This window comes from Lontra canadensis, unplaced genomic scaffold (genome assembly GCF_010015895.1).
Source record: "Lontra canadensis isolate GAN:19392208 unplaced genomic scaffold, GSC_riverotter_1.0 scaffold210, whole genome shotgun sequence".
Lineage (NCBI taxonomy): Eukaryota > Metazoa > Chordata > Mammalia > Carnivora > Mustelidae > Lontra > Lontra canadensis.
Window position 1 is genome coordinate 602,223 of NW_022631204.1, and position 16,744 is coordinate 618,966.

The 16,744-nt window shown below is 51.6% G+C and overlaps 2 protein-coding genes across 7 annotated transcripts in view; one reads left to right on the plus strand and one right to left on the minus strand.

Annotated features, from left to right (window-relative positions):
- NHSL2 (NHS like 2) overlaps positions 1 to 16,744 on the minus strand; it is an 81,029-nt gene that overhangs the window by 9,373 nt on the left and 54,912 nt on the right. For 2 of the 6 annotated variants that reach the window (XM_032848817.1, XM_032848820.1), the window contains exons 2-3: positions 3,463 to 3,618; positions 268 to 395 (exon numbers count right to left, since the gene is read on the minus strand). The exons of 2 other annotated variants lie outside the window; for them this stretch is intronic. In XM_032848817.1, coding sequence (XP_032704708.1) covers positions 268 to 395; positions 3,463 to 3,618 — 284 coding nt within the window. The remainder of the gene's footprint in view (positions 1 to 267; positions 396 to 3,462; positions 3,619 to 16,744) is intronic. 2 more of the 6 variants (XM_032848818.1, XM_032848819.1) reach the window with 2 other exon arrangements.
- On the plus strand, positions 3,968 to 8,568 carry RTL5 (retrotransposon Gag like 5). Its single transcript, XM_032848823.1, has 2 exons — positions 3,968 to 7,513; positions 7,966 to 8,568. The coding sequence occupies exon 1, from the start codon at positions 4,172 to 4,174 to the stop codon at positions 5,861 to 5,863; it is 1,692 nt and encodes a 563-aa protein (XP_032704714.1). The 5' UTR covers positions 3,968 to 4,171; the 3' UTR covers positions 5,864 to 7,513; positions 7,966 to 8,568.

Sequence of the window (16,744 nt, forward strand, 5' to 3'; positions counted from 1 at the left end):
ACGAGATGAGCCATGCCCATGGGATGGCTGTCTAGACAGGGTGGTCAGAGGCTTCGTCTGGGAAGCAGGGAAGTGTGGACGGGCTGCCAGGCCAAACACCTGCTGGGTTGGGCCCCTCTCGGCAGGGTCTCAGGGTAGCTGTGCTGGTGAGGAGAGGTGAGCAGCAGCTTCCGGTGGGTAAGGTACACGGCTCGAGGTCCCCCATCAATGAGCGCAGAGAGAGCTCTGCCCTGCTGGCTTTCACAGGTGGGGGAAGAGGCAACTCACCATCGATACAAACTCCAGACGCCTGCCCGCCTGAGGCCTTGGGCTAGGAGTGGGCTCAGGGGCCTCATCAGCAGAGCGGAAGGTCTGCCCCAGAAGTCTGGCCTCCGAGTACTGTTCCTCATATTCTTCTGAAAAATAGCACAGTGGATACACACTCTAGGGGGCCACAGCCAAGCACTGGGCTGGGAGAGGACCGCAAGCTGGGGCTCCTGCTCTAGCTGCCCGGCCTGACTTGCCTTGTTTCTTTGTGGTTTGGCCCGGTGTCCGAGCCTCTGGCTTCGGAAATGGAAAAATGCCTACTCCCCAGGACTACAAGGGCCGAGGAGAAAAGTCGGTAGAGTCGAGTTGCGCTGGTTCTGAGACCAAGCCTGTGTCTTGACGGTCCCCACCTTAGGTGCTTGACTTGGAGGAGAGGCTCAGGGTGCAGACACCTCTTGGTCCTTTATCCTCTCTCTGAAGCCCTGCGGCTCCTCAGGTTTTCTGCAGGCCTACCAGGGAAAGGACCTGTCGGAAGCATGAAGAAATCTGCACTGGGAAGTCCAACATGCAGTGCTCCCTTGGGTCTCAAGAACTCTCAGCTGAGCTTCCGAGGGCCTGGTTCCCTGCACCTTCGTCCCACTGTGGGTGGTTGTCAGGTCCAGGGGAGCTAAGGTGAGGGAGAGGGAAGGCAGAGGTAGTGGCAGAGAAGGAAGGAGAAGTTGAGGGGCATCGCCAGCGAATAAGAGGGATGCACAAGGTTTGAATGGCCTTCACTGAAGTGATGAGTTCGATGAGTAGATGAGGAACATGAGAGAGCAAAGAACCAACGGGGGCGGGGCTCTCTGCTCATCTGAACAAAGACTTTAAGACTCATAGAAACTTGGAGGCTGAGGGGCCTCAAAAGTCCTCTGGTTCAACACCCCATTCTGGGCTCAGAGTTCCTCCTCAGCAGCCCTTCTAGATGCTTCTTCAGCCTCCACACAGACCCGCAGAGAAGGGGAGCTGCCGTCCTCCCAAGGCAGCTCATTCCATCCAAGGACAGTTGGGGCCGTGGCAGGAAAGCTCTTCCTTATCTCGAGGTGAAATCTGCCTCCCTCCATGTTTCCTCCACCCACTGGTCCCAAATCTGCCCATGTTGGCAACATAGAACACACTGACTCCTTTTCTGCATGGCAGCTCCTCTCTTATCTGAACACAAGGCTCGTGGTGTCCTTTGGAATCTTGCTTCTCTAAGGTTACCACTGCCCTGGCAAGGGAGGCGAGGGTTTGGGCTAGAGTCCAGTTGGGTGGTCCAGCTACCATTTTCTACTCTCCATAAACCTTCGTTGGTATGGGTAAACGAGAGCTGACAAGACTTCTTTTCGCACTTAACGTTCACTCAACAAATGCCTACTGAGTACCTCTTGGGGAATCCAGCTCTGTGCGGGTGCTTCTGGAAACGCGAGGGTACTAAGAGATGTGATTCTTTCTGTCGAGAAGCTTGGTTGGTCGGGTTAGGTGGACGGACAATAAGCCCAGTACCAGTAGGTGAATGAGTTAATGAATGAACAAATGATATAAAAAGCAGTTCAGAACTATATAAGTCCTCTGGAGCTGGATAGCCCAAGGTGGCTCACAGGAACACTGGTGAAGGGAATGAGCAAAGTGTAGAACTAGTGTTAAAGCGTTTTGAATGAGGCAAGAAGAGAACTGTGAAGAAAGTGTAAGGACTGGAAGTAGGAAGACATGGAGGAAGGGCTTCTGGGTCTGGAAGAGAGGCCTCAGTGGTTCAGCGAGTGCCTAGAGTAGGCTATGGAGTTTGTGACTACCACTGAGATTTTATTCGTATTCATTACTTCATGGAGATATAACTTACCTATAGTAAGGTGTACAAACAACTTCAGTGCACAGCTCAGTGAATTTTGACATATGCACGGCCCTTGTAACCTCCGTCCAGGTACTGTAACACCCCAGTTGTCTCTTTCACAGCACCGAGTTTTAATCTCTTTGCGACTTACATTGGCTTAATCCCTCCATTCAATGTGTATGGTTTTTGTATTGTAAGGTCCTATCAGCGACTGCACTGTTTTCTCTTTTGTGTTAACTTTAATACGGTGCCCAGCTAAGCCTGTGTTCCAAAGGACACGTATTGGGAGTTGACAGTGCATCTTATCGGGGTCTCTCCAGCAGCAAGATACTCTTACTGAGCAAGTTACATACCATTTTTAATTCTCACAAAACTGTGTGCCACACGGGAAGCTGGAATCTCACTTTAAAGATGACTGATTCATCGGAAGCTTTAGGTAATCTGCATAATGTCCCACAGCTAGTTAGGTGAGGGATGGGAATGAGATTCTAGCTCTGTCTGATTTCAGAGATTGGATTTTCTCACTCTGCCCAGTGCATGCAGTCTGACTGCTCAGGCACCATGACTGGGCCTTTTGTCCAGGTCGTGTGGACCCAGCTTTTTGTACAGCATGCTCCACTGTATACTCCAAAGACACTGGGCTGCAAATTGGGGATGAGGAGACTCTGGGTGCTGTGTCTCGGGCTTACTTCTTTTTTGCTTTTTTTTTTTTTAAAGTAGGCTTCACGCCCAACATGGAGCCCAACGCAGGGACTGAACCCACAATTCTGAGATCAAGACCTGCTCTGAGATCAACAGTTGGTCGCTCAAGCTCAACCAACTGAAAGTCGGGCTTACTCTCATGAGGCAGTTGCTCCCCAGGAGACAAATGGATAGGTTGTGGCAAGAGCAGAATGGGTGAAGCCCCGAGGGGGAGAGACCCTGCAGATGCCTCCATTGTCCTTGGGTGCCAGGATTTCAAAGGCCTGGGCAACATGGCAAGAGAGGGTCTAGAAGGTCTGTGAGCCCACCCTGTGAATTTCTCCCCTGGCTCCCTTTGTAAGTGGCTTGACCACTGCCCTGCTTCTGCCTCTGCCCTTTTCTCCCTCGTGGCCTCCTGAACCGAAAAATAAAGGGGTGGGGGTGGAGTGGGGTGGTGGTGGCGAGTAAACAGCCCGAGAAATTGAGGCCTCTCGAATCATTTAGTCTGGAAGGTAAAAAGATGGGGAGATGTGTGTGGTTTTTTGTTTTTCAGTGGGGCTTAAACTGTTCTCTCTCTCTCTCTCTCTTTTTTCCTCTTGCTGGTCCCTGTCCTCTTTCTTCTTCGCCTCCCTCCAGCGCTGCGCATCTCGCCTGTGGGCTCCGGCCGCAGCCCCCCTCCCTCTCAGTACCTTGCAACAGGCTCTGGAGATTGAGCTGCGCCTCTCGAAGCAGCTCCTCTACACTCGGGGGCCTGCCCGAGGAGAGGAACACGTTCACTGGCTGTCGCCATGACGACCTCGAGTGGGCAGTCGCTGTCGCATTTTCCCGACCCGAGTTAGCTGCAGCTAGGGAAGGAGAGAGTCAGTGAGAGGCGCAGGCGGGGGGCGGAGAGGTGGGGGGACGGGGGGAGGGCGGCGCGCGGTGGCCAGTGGGCGCCCGCGGTTCCCTAAGCCCCGCCCTGCCGGGGGCGGGGGGGCGGTGCAAGGCTGCGCTTAAAAGGCGGGGACTCGCCAACCGCAAGATTTTTCCTCGACAGATCCTGCCGCAGTCCACTCCCTCCCGCTCCGCCAGCCTCCGCCCGCCCCGCCGCCGCCTGCCGCCTGCCGCCCGCGTCCTCGGCGCCTCCCGGCTCCCGCCGCCGCCCGCCCTCTCTGATCACCCGGACGAGGTAAAGCGCCCCGGGCTGAGTGAGCCCCTGGGCCCTCCGGCCGGAGCGCCCGCCCTCCGTGCTCGCCCCAGTGGGTGTGGCTCGGCCTCTCCCGCGCCCCGCCGCGACACTTCGGTCCCCTCCCCCCGCACGCGCCCCACCGCGGCATTTCAGCCTCCCGTCGCGGCCTCCAGCTCCCCACCCCCACCCGCGCCCCCGCCCTCAGACCCAGGGCCCCTGAGCTACTCCTAATGTCCGAGGCCGCAGGAAATCTAAACAGCCTGCGCATGGCGAACGTGGCCCTGCGAGAAGAATTAAATGCCCTTCGCGGGGAGAATGCCAATTTGGGCCTTCAGCTCGGCAGAGCCCTAGCCGAGGTTAATTCCTTGCGGGGCAATGTGTCGAGCTACATCCGCTGGCCAGTGCCGGTGGTGCCCGTCCTTGCCGAGGAGAACTTTGACTTCCCGCTCAGCGAGATCGACGCAGTTCCCGAGGGGGATCTGCCTTTCCTGTGCTGGCCTCCCCCTCGCGCAGAGCCCGAGTACGCCTCGGACGAGCTGTTGATTAGCGTGATCCAAGATTGCGGTACCTCCGACGCGCCCGTCGACCCTCCCCCGCGGGCCATTCCGCCCCCGCCGGCGCTGCCCCCGCCCCCAGCCAAGGAGCAGCCCGCGCAGCCTCCTCTGCTGCCGCTGGTGCGGCCGGAGTTAGAGCCCTTCTCGGGAGACCCGGTCTACCTGGCCGAGTTCCTGATGAAGCTAGAGACCTTCATAGCAGACCACGAGGATCATTTCCCCGGGGGCACTGAGCGGGTGGCCTTTCTGATCACCTTTTTCGCTGGCCAAGCCAAGAACTGGGCCATCTCTGTCACCCGGGAGGGAAGCCCCCTGCGTGCCAACTTCCCACGCTTCCTGGATGAGATCCGCAAGGAATTCTGCGGCCCCATCCCCCCGAGCGTGGCTAAAAAGGCCATCCGCAAGCTTAAGCAGGGGCACTGTACCCTAGGCAGCTATGCAGATGCTTTTCAGTTCCTGGCCCAGTTCTTGTCTTGGGATGACCGCCGCCTTCAAAACCAATTCCTTAAAGGCCTGTCGGAATTCTTCCGCAAGGAGCTCTTATGGTCAACTGAAATGGCCGACCTGGACGAGCTGATTCTCGAATGCGTGGAAATAGAAAGAAAAGTGCGCGTGCCCAAGCCAATCCCACTCCCCGGGGTCCGCAACATCTTCTTCCCTTTCGCTGCGGACCCCAACGCAGACACCGATGATGAAGATTTCCACAGTGACGAAGATGAAGAGACACGCAAGCGCAGGCTTTACGACAGGGAGCAGCGGAGGCGCGTGAGAGCTGTTCAGGAGGAGACAAGGGAGGAGGAGGAGAGGAGGAAGAAGCAGGAAGAGATGCGGAAGAAGCAGATGGAGGAGATGAGGAAGAAACTGGAAGAGAAGGAAGAGGAGGAGGACGACGAGGACGAGGAGGTGGACGTGGACGAGGAGGTGGACGTGGAGACAGTCAAGGATGAAGAGAATAAGGGCGATTTTGTGTGCCCGGTCCCGCAGCCAGACCCTGACGCCGACCAGGATGGGGACCAGGAGCCGGAACCGGAGTCCGAGGATGAGACCCAAGACGATGACCTGGATGAGATGATGGAGATGGAGCCGACTGTCGCCCACGCTTCATCTCAGACCACTGGCTACTACCATGAGAATTTCCTAGACGCATCGCCTCCCATCATTCAGCCCAGCCGGAGGAGGAACCAGAATCGCGTCCCGCTTCTGGAGGGCCTTCCGGGCACTAATTCGCCGTTCTACAGCTCGCCCCCACTGATTCGCCGCGCAGGTCGCCTGGGGCAACGCCAAATTCGAAGACGCCCGCCCGTGCTGTTCCGCCTCACTCCGCGACAGGGGGGCCACCGGGCCGCACGTGGCCGAATTCGCGTGTGAGCGCTGGGGCGAGCTCGCCGCGCAGAACACACCCTTCGACAGCGTCCCCTGCCCCTGCTATCGCTGCCACACCTGCCCTATTTGCTGACCAGTACTTGAGGGAGTTCCAGACCTACAGAGCCCGCAGAAGACCTGCAGAACTCCAGATCGTCTTGCAGCCATGACCAGAGAGGGACCCGTGTCCAAGCAAGGCCACCTGAGAAAGAAGGAGTCAGCAATAGCTGTCCTCTTGGAGCACACTCTGCTCAGTCTTGCAACAAGCTAGAGAGCAGGGTTCTGGGCCTGTTCCCATAAAAGAACTGGTCACCTTCTTGTAATCCCCCTCTAGTTGTTCCTAACCCTCACTTCTCCTGCGTTTATTCACCCTGTGTTCTACGGTTTTATCCTTGGACTGGCTCACCAGGACTTCACCCAATGCCTCACTGAACTGCCCCCATGAGCTAAAGGACAGGCCATACCGAACTCCTAAAGCCACTGAGGCCACTTAGATATAATTGAAGGAGAGCAGGATGGTATCAAGAGATGTATGAAAAGCCGACGCTGGCTTCAAGTCCCCCGTCCAGCAGAAGGGCCCTGAAGAGAACCCTACATCCAGCCCAGTGAGCGTGCACAAAGCCACATGTCAAATGGACAACATGGCCGAGATCTGCTCTTGACTGACCCAGCAAGCTGGTTCCTCCTCCCTACAGACTCCTGTATCAGGGCCCTTGGACCCGCTCACCAAGTCTGGGACCCTCTCCTCTTACCACACTGCCTTCCCAGGCATCCCCAGGAGACAGAGCCCAAGGTTACAGGCTCTAACCCTTCTCTCCATGTTGCCCAAAGGGTGGAGGAGGGGTGGGGGAGGAGGGGGGAGAGGAGGAAGGGAGGAGGAGGATGAAGCAGCAGCAACAACTCAGCTTGACATTGTAAGGAGTGACTCTTTCCTTAGGGACGGTGGTCTCCTTCCCCGGCCAGGCCTTGGACTGCAGCCCCCAGCCAAAGGTCTTTGCAGGAGACTCGCCATCCTTGAGGTACCAGAGGAGGCCCAACTGGCCTTTCTTTCCTGGACTGCCAAAGAGAGAGAGGGCCTGAGGCCTGCTCTTTAACTTCGACTTTAAGGATTCCTTGGTTCTGAGAGGAGAGAGGAAGGTTCTGTCTCCAGCCTTGCAGCTGGGACGTCCTCCTGTTTCTCACATGGGGGCCAAGCCATGGCCGGGTGCCGGGCTTCGAGTAGACAATGAGGCTTAAGAGGGTGACTGCCTCCTAGTAACTCCTGGGACTTCTGGGTACAAACCCAGCCCCCCTCCCAAGAATCCTGCTGCTTCTCTTGGGTCCAGAAAACACTGCTTCAGCAGTGAAAAATATATACTATGTCACTCTGGGCCCAGAATGCCAGCCAGATCCACTGCTGGCCTGAACTGCCCTTAGCACTGAGCTTCGTGCACAGTGCCTGGCAGCTGGGCAAGTGCAGCCACAGTGTCTGTGGCCGGAGGGAAGAAAACAGAGTAAATTATGCCTCTGTTCCTCACTGGAGTCTGACATAGAACCTCAGCCCAGCCTTAAGAGTTTGAGCCTGGAGACAAGCGGAAGGAGCTGGAGGAAGAGGAGTCACAGAGAAACCCAGTCCTCTGGCTGGTTTCTGGTGAGGTCTCTATTCGTCAGTAGGAGGTAAGAAGCCCTTTTTGCTTATAACACCCTTGGCAGCCTGGGGAATACGGGGAGCCAGGTTCCTAGAACCTGTTGCTGCCTTTTAAAAAGGCTCCCCCCTCCTCCAAGGAGAAAAGTAACAGATAATCATAACTGAAATTTTGGAAAATAGAGAAAACTGTTAAGGACCGAACACCCCCAGGCATTCAGAATCTGGCCACACGAACGCAAGTGCTGTTAACACTTTGATGCCTTTCTAGCATGTTCTCCCTCTGTCTTTTCAAAGCTGAGATCATGCTGTAAGCTCTTAATCAGCAGGATTTAAAATGGCTGCCACCTATGCAGTCATGCATACTGAATAATTTATTTAAGCAGTCTCCTAATTTGTTGGACATTTTAATTGCCTGGTTTTCTCCACTCCTGCCAGTATAGGAGTCAACAACCATGTAAAGAAAATTTTGTCTGTTTTTCAGCTATTTCCTCAGGAGAGAGTTCCAGAACGGGAACGGCTATCCTTCAAGGCTGTGGATCCTGTTTGCTGACGGTCAATGCGCTGGGCCTGCTGCCTGCATCCCTGCTGGAGAAGTGCAAAGGACAGGTGCCTTGCACCCCTACCTCCAGGGACCCTTCGGCATAGGCCCTGCTGTTCCCGTGGTGCCTCTCACCCTGAGCCCTTGTAGACTCAGCCAGGGAAAGAGCGGATGAGCAGTGAGCTGGTTTCTGGCCCTTTGGTGGCAGGGGGGCTTGGGCTTCCCTTTGACCCTCTTCCCCCACCTTTCCTAGATCTTTAATATTTGTTGTGACGTAACAGCCACAAGAGCTGTAAGAGGAACTATGGGCTTTGGGTGCTTTCTTGGGTTGAAAGAAGGGGGGGTGGGGGGTGGGGGGTGGGGGGGGAATGCATGCAGGGGTACAAAGGCAGCCCAAGGATTCCCAGAGACTCGGGAGGAAACCCATTTGAAACAAATGTGTTATCGTTATTGTGTTATTGTTGCATTACTGTGTTGTGAAGATAAGAAATTGTTCTGTATGCTAAAGCTTTCTCCTCAATAAAAATATAAAGGGTGTGTAAAGACCGTGTCTCTCTGGATCATTGAGCAAACAGACATAGGCGGGCACTCAGTAGGCATCAGAGATCATTTCCCAGGCACCTTGCCTGAATCAACCCTAGCCCGAAGCCTTGCAGTCTTCAGATGAGGAAGCTAAGGCCCAGCCAGCCCCCAGGGACCTGCAGAGAGTCCTACGCACTTGGGGATGGCAGTTGTTGGGAGAGAGGGAGGTAAAAAGACTAGTTATCTTGAAAAATAGCATTAGTTCCCCCCTGGTCCTATCATCCTGTAATGGCACCTCTCCTGGCCGCCAACACACACACGCACATGCACACACACACACACACACACACACACACACACACGCGCGCGCGCGCGCGCGCAAGCGACATTGAAGGGAGGGTGGGAGGCCAGGGCCGGTGACGCGGGAGGGCCCTTCCACTTTGGGGCACTAGGTGGTGCTACCGGACATAACCAAGCTGGCGGCTGCCGATTCTTGAATCCGCTCCCCAGAGCAGTTCACACACAGACCCTCCCTCCCAGCAAGATTTCACTGCTCCTCCAAGACTCTGGGGTCAGAAGAAGCTGAATCCCCTTCTTGGATTTGCTAAGGTTTCCCAGCTATGAATTGGAATTCCCCCACCCCCAGCCCTGGGACAGCGGGTGGGAATGTTTACTAAGCCCCCTCCCAGGTACCAGGGTTAACACCGGGCACCTTACATCCGCCACCGCTGTCTCTTCCTCCTACAGATGAGGGAACAAAGGCTTAGAGGGGAGCAGTCACAGGCCCAAGGCTTATAAGGGCTAGTGGCCTTCCCACAGCTCCACAGCCGCCCATTAGGCAGAGCTCTTTGCCTCCACTCCCTCGGTCCCAGGGCCTCCCCTGCTTACAGAGCACAGTGAGAAACAAAGCCCTGTTTCAGAAGCACATCTGCTTTGCCCCTTTAAGACAGAGGAAGGCATGGAGGGAGCGGGGAACCAGCATGTAACAAATCTCATTTCATTCCCACAAGCCAGTACAGCAGGTTAATGTGTCTTCGAGAGCTGAAGGATCTGAATCTCAGTGATATTAGGTTCCATGCGGGGACTCGGGCTTCTGTGACTCCCAAAGCCATACCCTCTCACCTCTAATAAGGCCATGCTGATTCCAAGGAAGCCCGCTGAGCAGCTCAGGTCTCAACCTGACTGGACATTGGGTCTTTGCCAAAGCAGCCAGATCTATGCATCAGCGGCACTGTCTCTAGGGGGGCTCTGTGAGAACCAGCCGCATGGCGAGCTCTGCCCAGCAGGGAAAGTTCTGCAGAGTAAGGTGCTGAGTATGAGGCGATAAGTATGTGCGAGTGTGTGGCTGACTGCCCCTTCTGGGGGAGAGACAGGGCTGTGGCACCGTGGGCTGCCTCAGTCAGCCCTGGGGCTGCCCATTCTGCCTCAGGGGGCCAGATAAGGTCTCTAGCACCCCCAGAGTTTCTCATGCCATCACAAGTAAGGATAGGTGAGCCCAGATCGTGTCGTGGCCCATCAGAGCAGGTGGGGGGAAATAAGAATAGGGGGAGACTTGCTCCATACCCCTGCAGCCACAAGCCCTGTGAGTGTAGGGGAAAGAGCCCAGGATTCCTTATCGGCCCTGCCACGGACTCATTTTGGGAGCTTGCATGAATCCCATTCCTGTTCAGGCCACAGCTTCCTCATCTGTCTAGTGACTGAGGGGTTCCTTGTGCCCAGCACAAGTCTGGGTACACAGTAGGATCTCAAACCCAGCTTGATGCATAGCTTGAGTGAATAAATGGGCTTCTGGATTAAAATTTTTAAAAACCCTGTTGCCAAGGGGTGGAAGAAGGCAGAGAGCATCTTGCTGCCTGTAAAGCAGGCCCCACTGTTCCATCATTCGTTCTGTGAGGAAATGGCAGCTCAAGGTCACTCATTTGACTTGGACTGTGAGCTCCAGCGGCTGGATACCCAGAACTCTTCACCTCTACCCTCCACTCATGCCCACAATGATGGAATCAGAATCTCTAGGAATTTCTATTTCTAAAAAGCTCCCTAGGCAATGTTAATGTAATGTTAATGCCTAGCCTCCTGCAGAAAAGAGCCTTGGGGACAGCTATCCCAGGCAACATTTAATGGCCAGTTTGGTTTTGAGCCTTCTCTTAGAGCTCCCTGGAGCAGAAACCAGCCTGGACATCCCATACTAGCCCATAGTAAGTGATCACGAAATATTTGTGCAACAGTCCCCCAGCGTATGCCATGGTCTGGTGTGAGCTCGCCCCTTCTGGAGATTGTATTTTTTTTAAAGATTTTATTTATTTATTTGAGAGAGAGAGAAGGAGCGCACAAACAGGAGAAAGGGGAGAGCAGAGAGCCCCCGATGCGGGGCTCGATCCCAGGACCCTGGGATCATGACCTGAGCCGAAACCAGACGCTCAACCCACTGAGTCACTCAGGTGACCTCAGACAGCACATTTGAAAGAGATGTGCTGTAGGATGGAAGCACAATTCCAGCCTTGAGAAATCTGGTTCGCTGGAGCCTAAGCCTTTAACCTTGACCACCAGAACTGACTCTGTGTGGAGCCTTGGCCTCTCCCCGGGTATGACAGGCGTTAAGGAAGCAAGAGATTACCCCCAAATGGGGCTGGGAGGCTCCACCTCTGGCTAGCACTTCCTGTATCCTGAGGAGAGGAGAGAAAGCTCAGCAGGCCACTTCTCCCCAGGGACTCAATAGACACAGAAACACAAAGCCCAGGGATCTCAGTTGCCATGGTAACAGTGGGACCTACTTGGAAGAAAACACTCTGCTGAAAAGCTCCGGGAGGGTGGGTATTTCCTTTGACAGAGGGCGGGCTCTGACTCGCTCCTGACATCCTCTCTCCCCTTCCTGCCTGTCACCCAAAGCGGGGGCCCTCACCTCAGCGACTCCCCTGAGACAGGGGTGCCAGAAAGTAGGGTCCCGACTTTTTATTTTGCTCTTGCTGTGGGCTGTTAACAGGAGAAAGAAGCTCAAGGGGAAGGTGTCAGAGTGTGAATTCATGGCACTTGTCCTCTGTTCTAAGGAAGCCCTGTTTCATGAGACCCCCCCCCCAACAAACACACAAACCAAACTTGAGGAGGGCAAGTGCCCCCCAGCAATTGCAGTTCTACCTGTTTCTCACCACTTAACCATGGACACAAGAACCATAGAGAATGTCCAAAAGTTCCAGACTTCTCCCCCACAGTGCAGCCTCTCTTCATCTCTCACCTGGACTACTGAGGTAGCCTCCCAGCCAGTCTCACCAACTTCTAGTAGTCTCTACCCCCTTCTAATCAATCCACCTTCCCATACACTTCGGGGTGGGGGGGTGGGCATGGTTCTTTGAACACACAAATCTGATCCTGTTGCTCCTATTCAAAAACTTTTCAAGGGCTCTCCTTCCTCTATTAGAAGACTTGACACCTGATTCTGGCACTCTTCATTGCTTGGTCATAAACTACCCATGCCATCATTCTTCCCTCTTACATTCAGTTCAAACCCCAGACATCCTGAGTTACACTCCCTTCTTTCCTTATGTACCATGCCCTTTCATGCCTCCGGGCCTTTGCATGCCCTATATTCTGCCTTAAGAATTCATCAGCACTCCTGGCCCCACTCCAACTGGCTATCTTCTCAGCTCAAAGCCCACTTCTGCCACAAAGCTGCCTTCACTTCCCAGACAAACTCTTGCCCTTCTGAGCCTTCCCTTGCCTCCCTGCCCCCGACCCTTCTGTGAAGCTCAAGTTCCAGCTGGGAGTGGAGGCTGGTTCACGATCCCAAGTAGATTTGTTGCTGCGAGGCTGCTTGCTGTTTAGTGTGAGAACATGCACTCATCCCCCTTGCAAGTGGGGCCTACCTTGGCGGTAGACTTTGGAAGGAGTACTGGTCTCCTAAGTTCTGGCTGAGGGCTGAGGGTAGGCAAGCACTGTGTTCCCCCACATCCCAATCAAGCTGGAGGTGTGGACAGTTGGAACGAGTTGAATAAGAGAAAGCAAGTGTTTGCAAAGCTTGTTGTTCATTCCCAACTGACCACCTACTGGTGGCCCCCATCTCGCTCCCTCTCAGTGGTGTGGTGGAGAGGAGCCTCCACTGGCCTTGAGGATCACACAGATCTGCCTTTGAACCCAGGCTCTGCCACTTCCTTGTTGGATACCCTTGGGTTGGTTATTTCACCTCTCTAAGCCCCATTTCCATTTTCTGAAATTAGAGATACTAATAGTATACACTGGCAAAATAATTGATATGAACCAACAACAATAAAAATTGCTAATACTTATTAGCACTTATTACTTCTTGGGCACTAAGTGCTTTCCATTTTTATCTCACTGAATGATTACAACAACCATATAAAGTAGGTATTGTTCTTAGTCCCCATTTGGCGGGTTAAGAAATGGTTTGGAAATGGGGGCGCCTGGGTGGCTCAGTCGGTCAAGCGTCTGCCTTCAGCTCAGATCATCATGCCAGGGGCCTGGGGTTGGTGCCTAGGATCGAGCCCAGCGTTGGGCTCCCCGCTCAGCTCGGCGGGAAGCCTGCTTCTCCCTCTCCCACTGACCCCCTTCCCTGCTCATGCACTCGTGCACTCTCTCTCTCAAATAAATAAATAATAATTAAAAAAAAAAAAGAAATGGCATGGATAGTTTAACTTGCACAATGCCATAGCACTAGCATGCAAGTGCTGTGAGCCCTCCAGTAATACGAGGCCAGCAGAGCAGGAGAGCGCCAAGATCCAGGGCAGGGGCCTTAATCTCTTTCAAGTCGAAGATCCCTCTCAGCAGTTTGGTGAAGCCGCTTCTCAGGATAATGTGTTCAGGTGCATAAAATAAAATACATGGAATTACAAAGGAAACCAATCATACTGAAACAGTTCTAAAATGTTTTTAAGAAATTGTGGTTGAGCTATACCACTGCTTTAATAAGGCATCAAATCACAAGAGTTAGTGGCATGGCTAGAGGTAGAAGTTTCAAAGAGATGACGAGCATATATCACTTTTTTTGGAGATACAACTGTAATGTGACATGATGTTTGTGATTTCTATCGGCGCTAAAGTAACAGATACTGCTAATACTATTATGGCTTGTTGCCCACACTCCAAATTTGAGGAAATGCTAAATTTCCGTTCGAGCTTAGTGGGGAAAAAAAGATCAAATAGTTTTCCCATCCAAGTTCATAGATGTCCCCTAAATTCTCTCCACGCGGCCCTTTGAGGGGCACGGAGCTCAAGTTAAGGAGCCCTGCCCTCGGATGTCAGAGAAAAAACAATGCCTGGACTGTCAGCCGTGAGGAGAAGCTGCGGGCTGGCAGAAAGACAATGTGTGGTTTCTCTTTCAAGAAGTGTTTACAGAAATCATGAAGTCTGGCAGCTCCCTCTTCCTCTTGGTCCTGAATCAGCAGCCCAGGGTGGGGCCAAGGCTGTCACACTTGGTTTGAGTTTAAAGCTCACCACACACGCATCCCGAAGACTTGATCTGTGGCCACTTCCTTACCAGTGAAATCTTGGTGGGTTTTGTTCCATTTTATGATTTGGACCCATTGCACACACAGATATCTCATTAGTCTCGAAATAATCTTTCAGTGGCTATTTAATAAGCTCCAAGACATTTTCTGAGCTCATGGATTCTTCTGCCCTACCATCCCGGCCAGGCTTTAGGGCTCACAGAGAAGAAGGGGAAAGACAACTAACTGTGCCGTGAATCCCAGATCCACAGTCAGAATCGACACTTTCCCAAAATACCAAATGCTTTTTTTTTTTCCTGACTTCCTGATTTTGCCACCTGTCAGCTGAGTCCACGCCAACCACAGCAGCACAGTCCTGGGCACTGTGGCCAAGTAGACAAATGGTCAGAACAGCAGTAGGCTTCTGCCTTTTTAACTTGCTTCTATTCCCATTCAAGACTCGACGAGGGCACTGGTCAGAAAAACCAGGCCCCAAGCCTACTCACAGTACCTTGCTTGGGGGTCCCCGCTGGCCAGGGTCTGCTGCCTTCTTCTCTTCCCTGGGCCCTGATATGTACTCAGAAATGAGCAACACTTGGTCAATGGCCATGTGCATTAAAAGGCTGCAGCTCATTTTCCAAAGTGAGAGGGTCAAATTATGATAGCCTTATGAACTACAGCCATTGGCTAATAGAGAAGCCAGTTTAGAATGAATCTACCTTTTAAAAAAATGAATCTACCTCAGTTATTCAAGGGAACAGAACAGTATGCTTTGGGGACAGGGGGCAGGCTGAGAGCTCCATATACTGGAATGTGAAGAAGACTTAAATTTACTATAAAAGAAATATGTGTATGTTCTTCAGTTGGTCAAGGCAGAAGGAGACCGAGGACCAAATGAAGATACAAAAGATGTTTGGGTAGCCAGATTGACTAAGAATAAAGGAAAGAAGACCTCAGCTACTAAAATCGGAAATGACAGAGGGGACATTACAGTCAAACTGGAAATCTAAAGGATTTTAAAGAATATGAACAACTGTACGACAAATTATGTAACTTAGATGAAATGCATACATTTCTAGAAAGACGACAACTATTGAAAATGCCTGAAGAATAAATAGAAACTCCAATAAATCTATGATAAGTAAAGAGCTTGAATTAGTAATCAAAACTACCCACAAAATGTTCCTTCAGTGGCTCAGTCAGTTAAGTAGCTGCCTTCAGCTCAGGTCATGATCCCAGGGTCCCTGCTCAGTAATGAGTCTGCTTCTCCCTCTGCCCTTCCCCACTGCTCATGATCTCTCTCTCATACTCTCTCTCTCAAATAAACAAGATCTTAAAAAAAAAAACAAACTACCCACAAAGAAGGGTACCTGGGTAGTTCAGTCGGTTAAGCCTCTGACTCTTGATTTCAGCTCAGGTTGCAATCCCAGGGTCGTGAGATCGTGGACCCTGTAGGGCTCCATACTCAGCGTGGAGTCTACTTGTGACTCTCTCTCCCTCCCTCTCTCTGCTCTTCCCCTGCTCACTCTCTCTCTCTCTCAATAAATAAATAAAATCTAAAAAAAAACTACCTTCAAAGAAAAGTTCAGATACATATGACTTCTTTTGTGAATTCTACCAAACACTGAAAGAAGAATTAACATCAATTCTTCACAAACTCATTCATAGTCTAACACTTCTCAACTAATTATGAGGTCAATGTTACCCTGATACCCAAACTGGACAAAAACATCACAGGAAATGAAAACTACAGACCAATATCTCTTATAAATATGACCACAAAATTCTTCAACAAAACACTAGCAAACCAAATCCAGCAATAGATAAAGAAGATCATAAACCATGGCCAACATGATTTACCCCAGGAAAGCAAACTTGTAACATCTGAAAATCAATTGATGAAATACAGCATATTAGTACAATAAAAAACAGAAACATAATTACTTCAATAGACAGAGAAAAGGGAGTTGACAAAATCCAACACCCTTTTATGATAAAAATGAAAAACCCCCAAAACACTCAACACATTAGTAATAGAAAGGAACTTCCTCAAACTGACAAAAAGCATCTATGAAAAACCCACAATAGTATCATAATGGTGAAACCCTAGAAGCTCTTCCCCTCCAAAATCAGAAATAAGACAAGGGTGACCACTCTCACCACTTCTACTCAATATGGTACTGGAGGTTATAGCTAGAGCAACTTGATAAGAAAAAGAATTAGAAGGCATTGGAAAGATTGCAAAGAAAGAAGTAAATTATCTGCACAGATGACATGATCTTACATATAGAAATCCTAAAGAATCTGCTAGAAGACAGAGTTAATAACTGCGTTCGACAAGGTTACAGGATATGAAGTCAATATAAAATTTTTTATGATTTTATTTATTTTTTTGAGAGAGAGAGAGCGAGCACAGGGGGGTGGGGCAGAGAGAGAGGGAGAGGGAGAGTCACAAGCAGACTCCTGCTGAGCATGGATTCCCCATGCAGGGCTTGATCTCACCATACTTAGATCACAGCCTGAGCTAAAGCCAAGAGTCAGACACTTAAAAGCAACTGTGTCACACAGCCATCCCACAATATAAAAATTTTTATTGTTATACATTTGAAATAAACAATCTGAAATAAGTTAGGAAAATAATTTAAGATATCATCAAAAGAATAAAACACTTAGAATAAATTAAACAAAAGTGGCACAAGACTCATACACTGAAAACTTACAAAACATGTTGAAAGAGATTAAGGAAGACTGAAACAAGTGGAAAG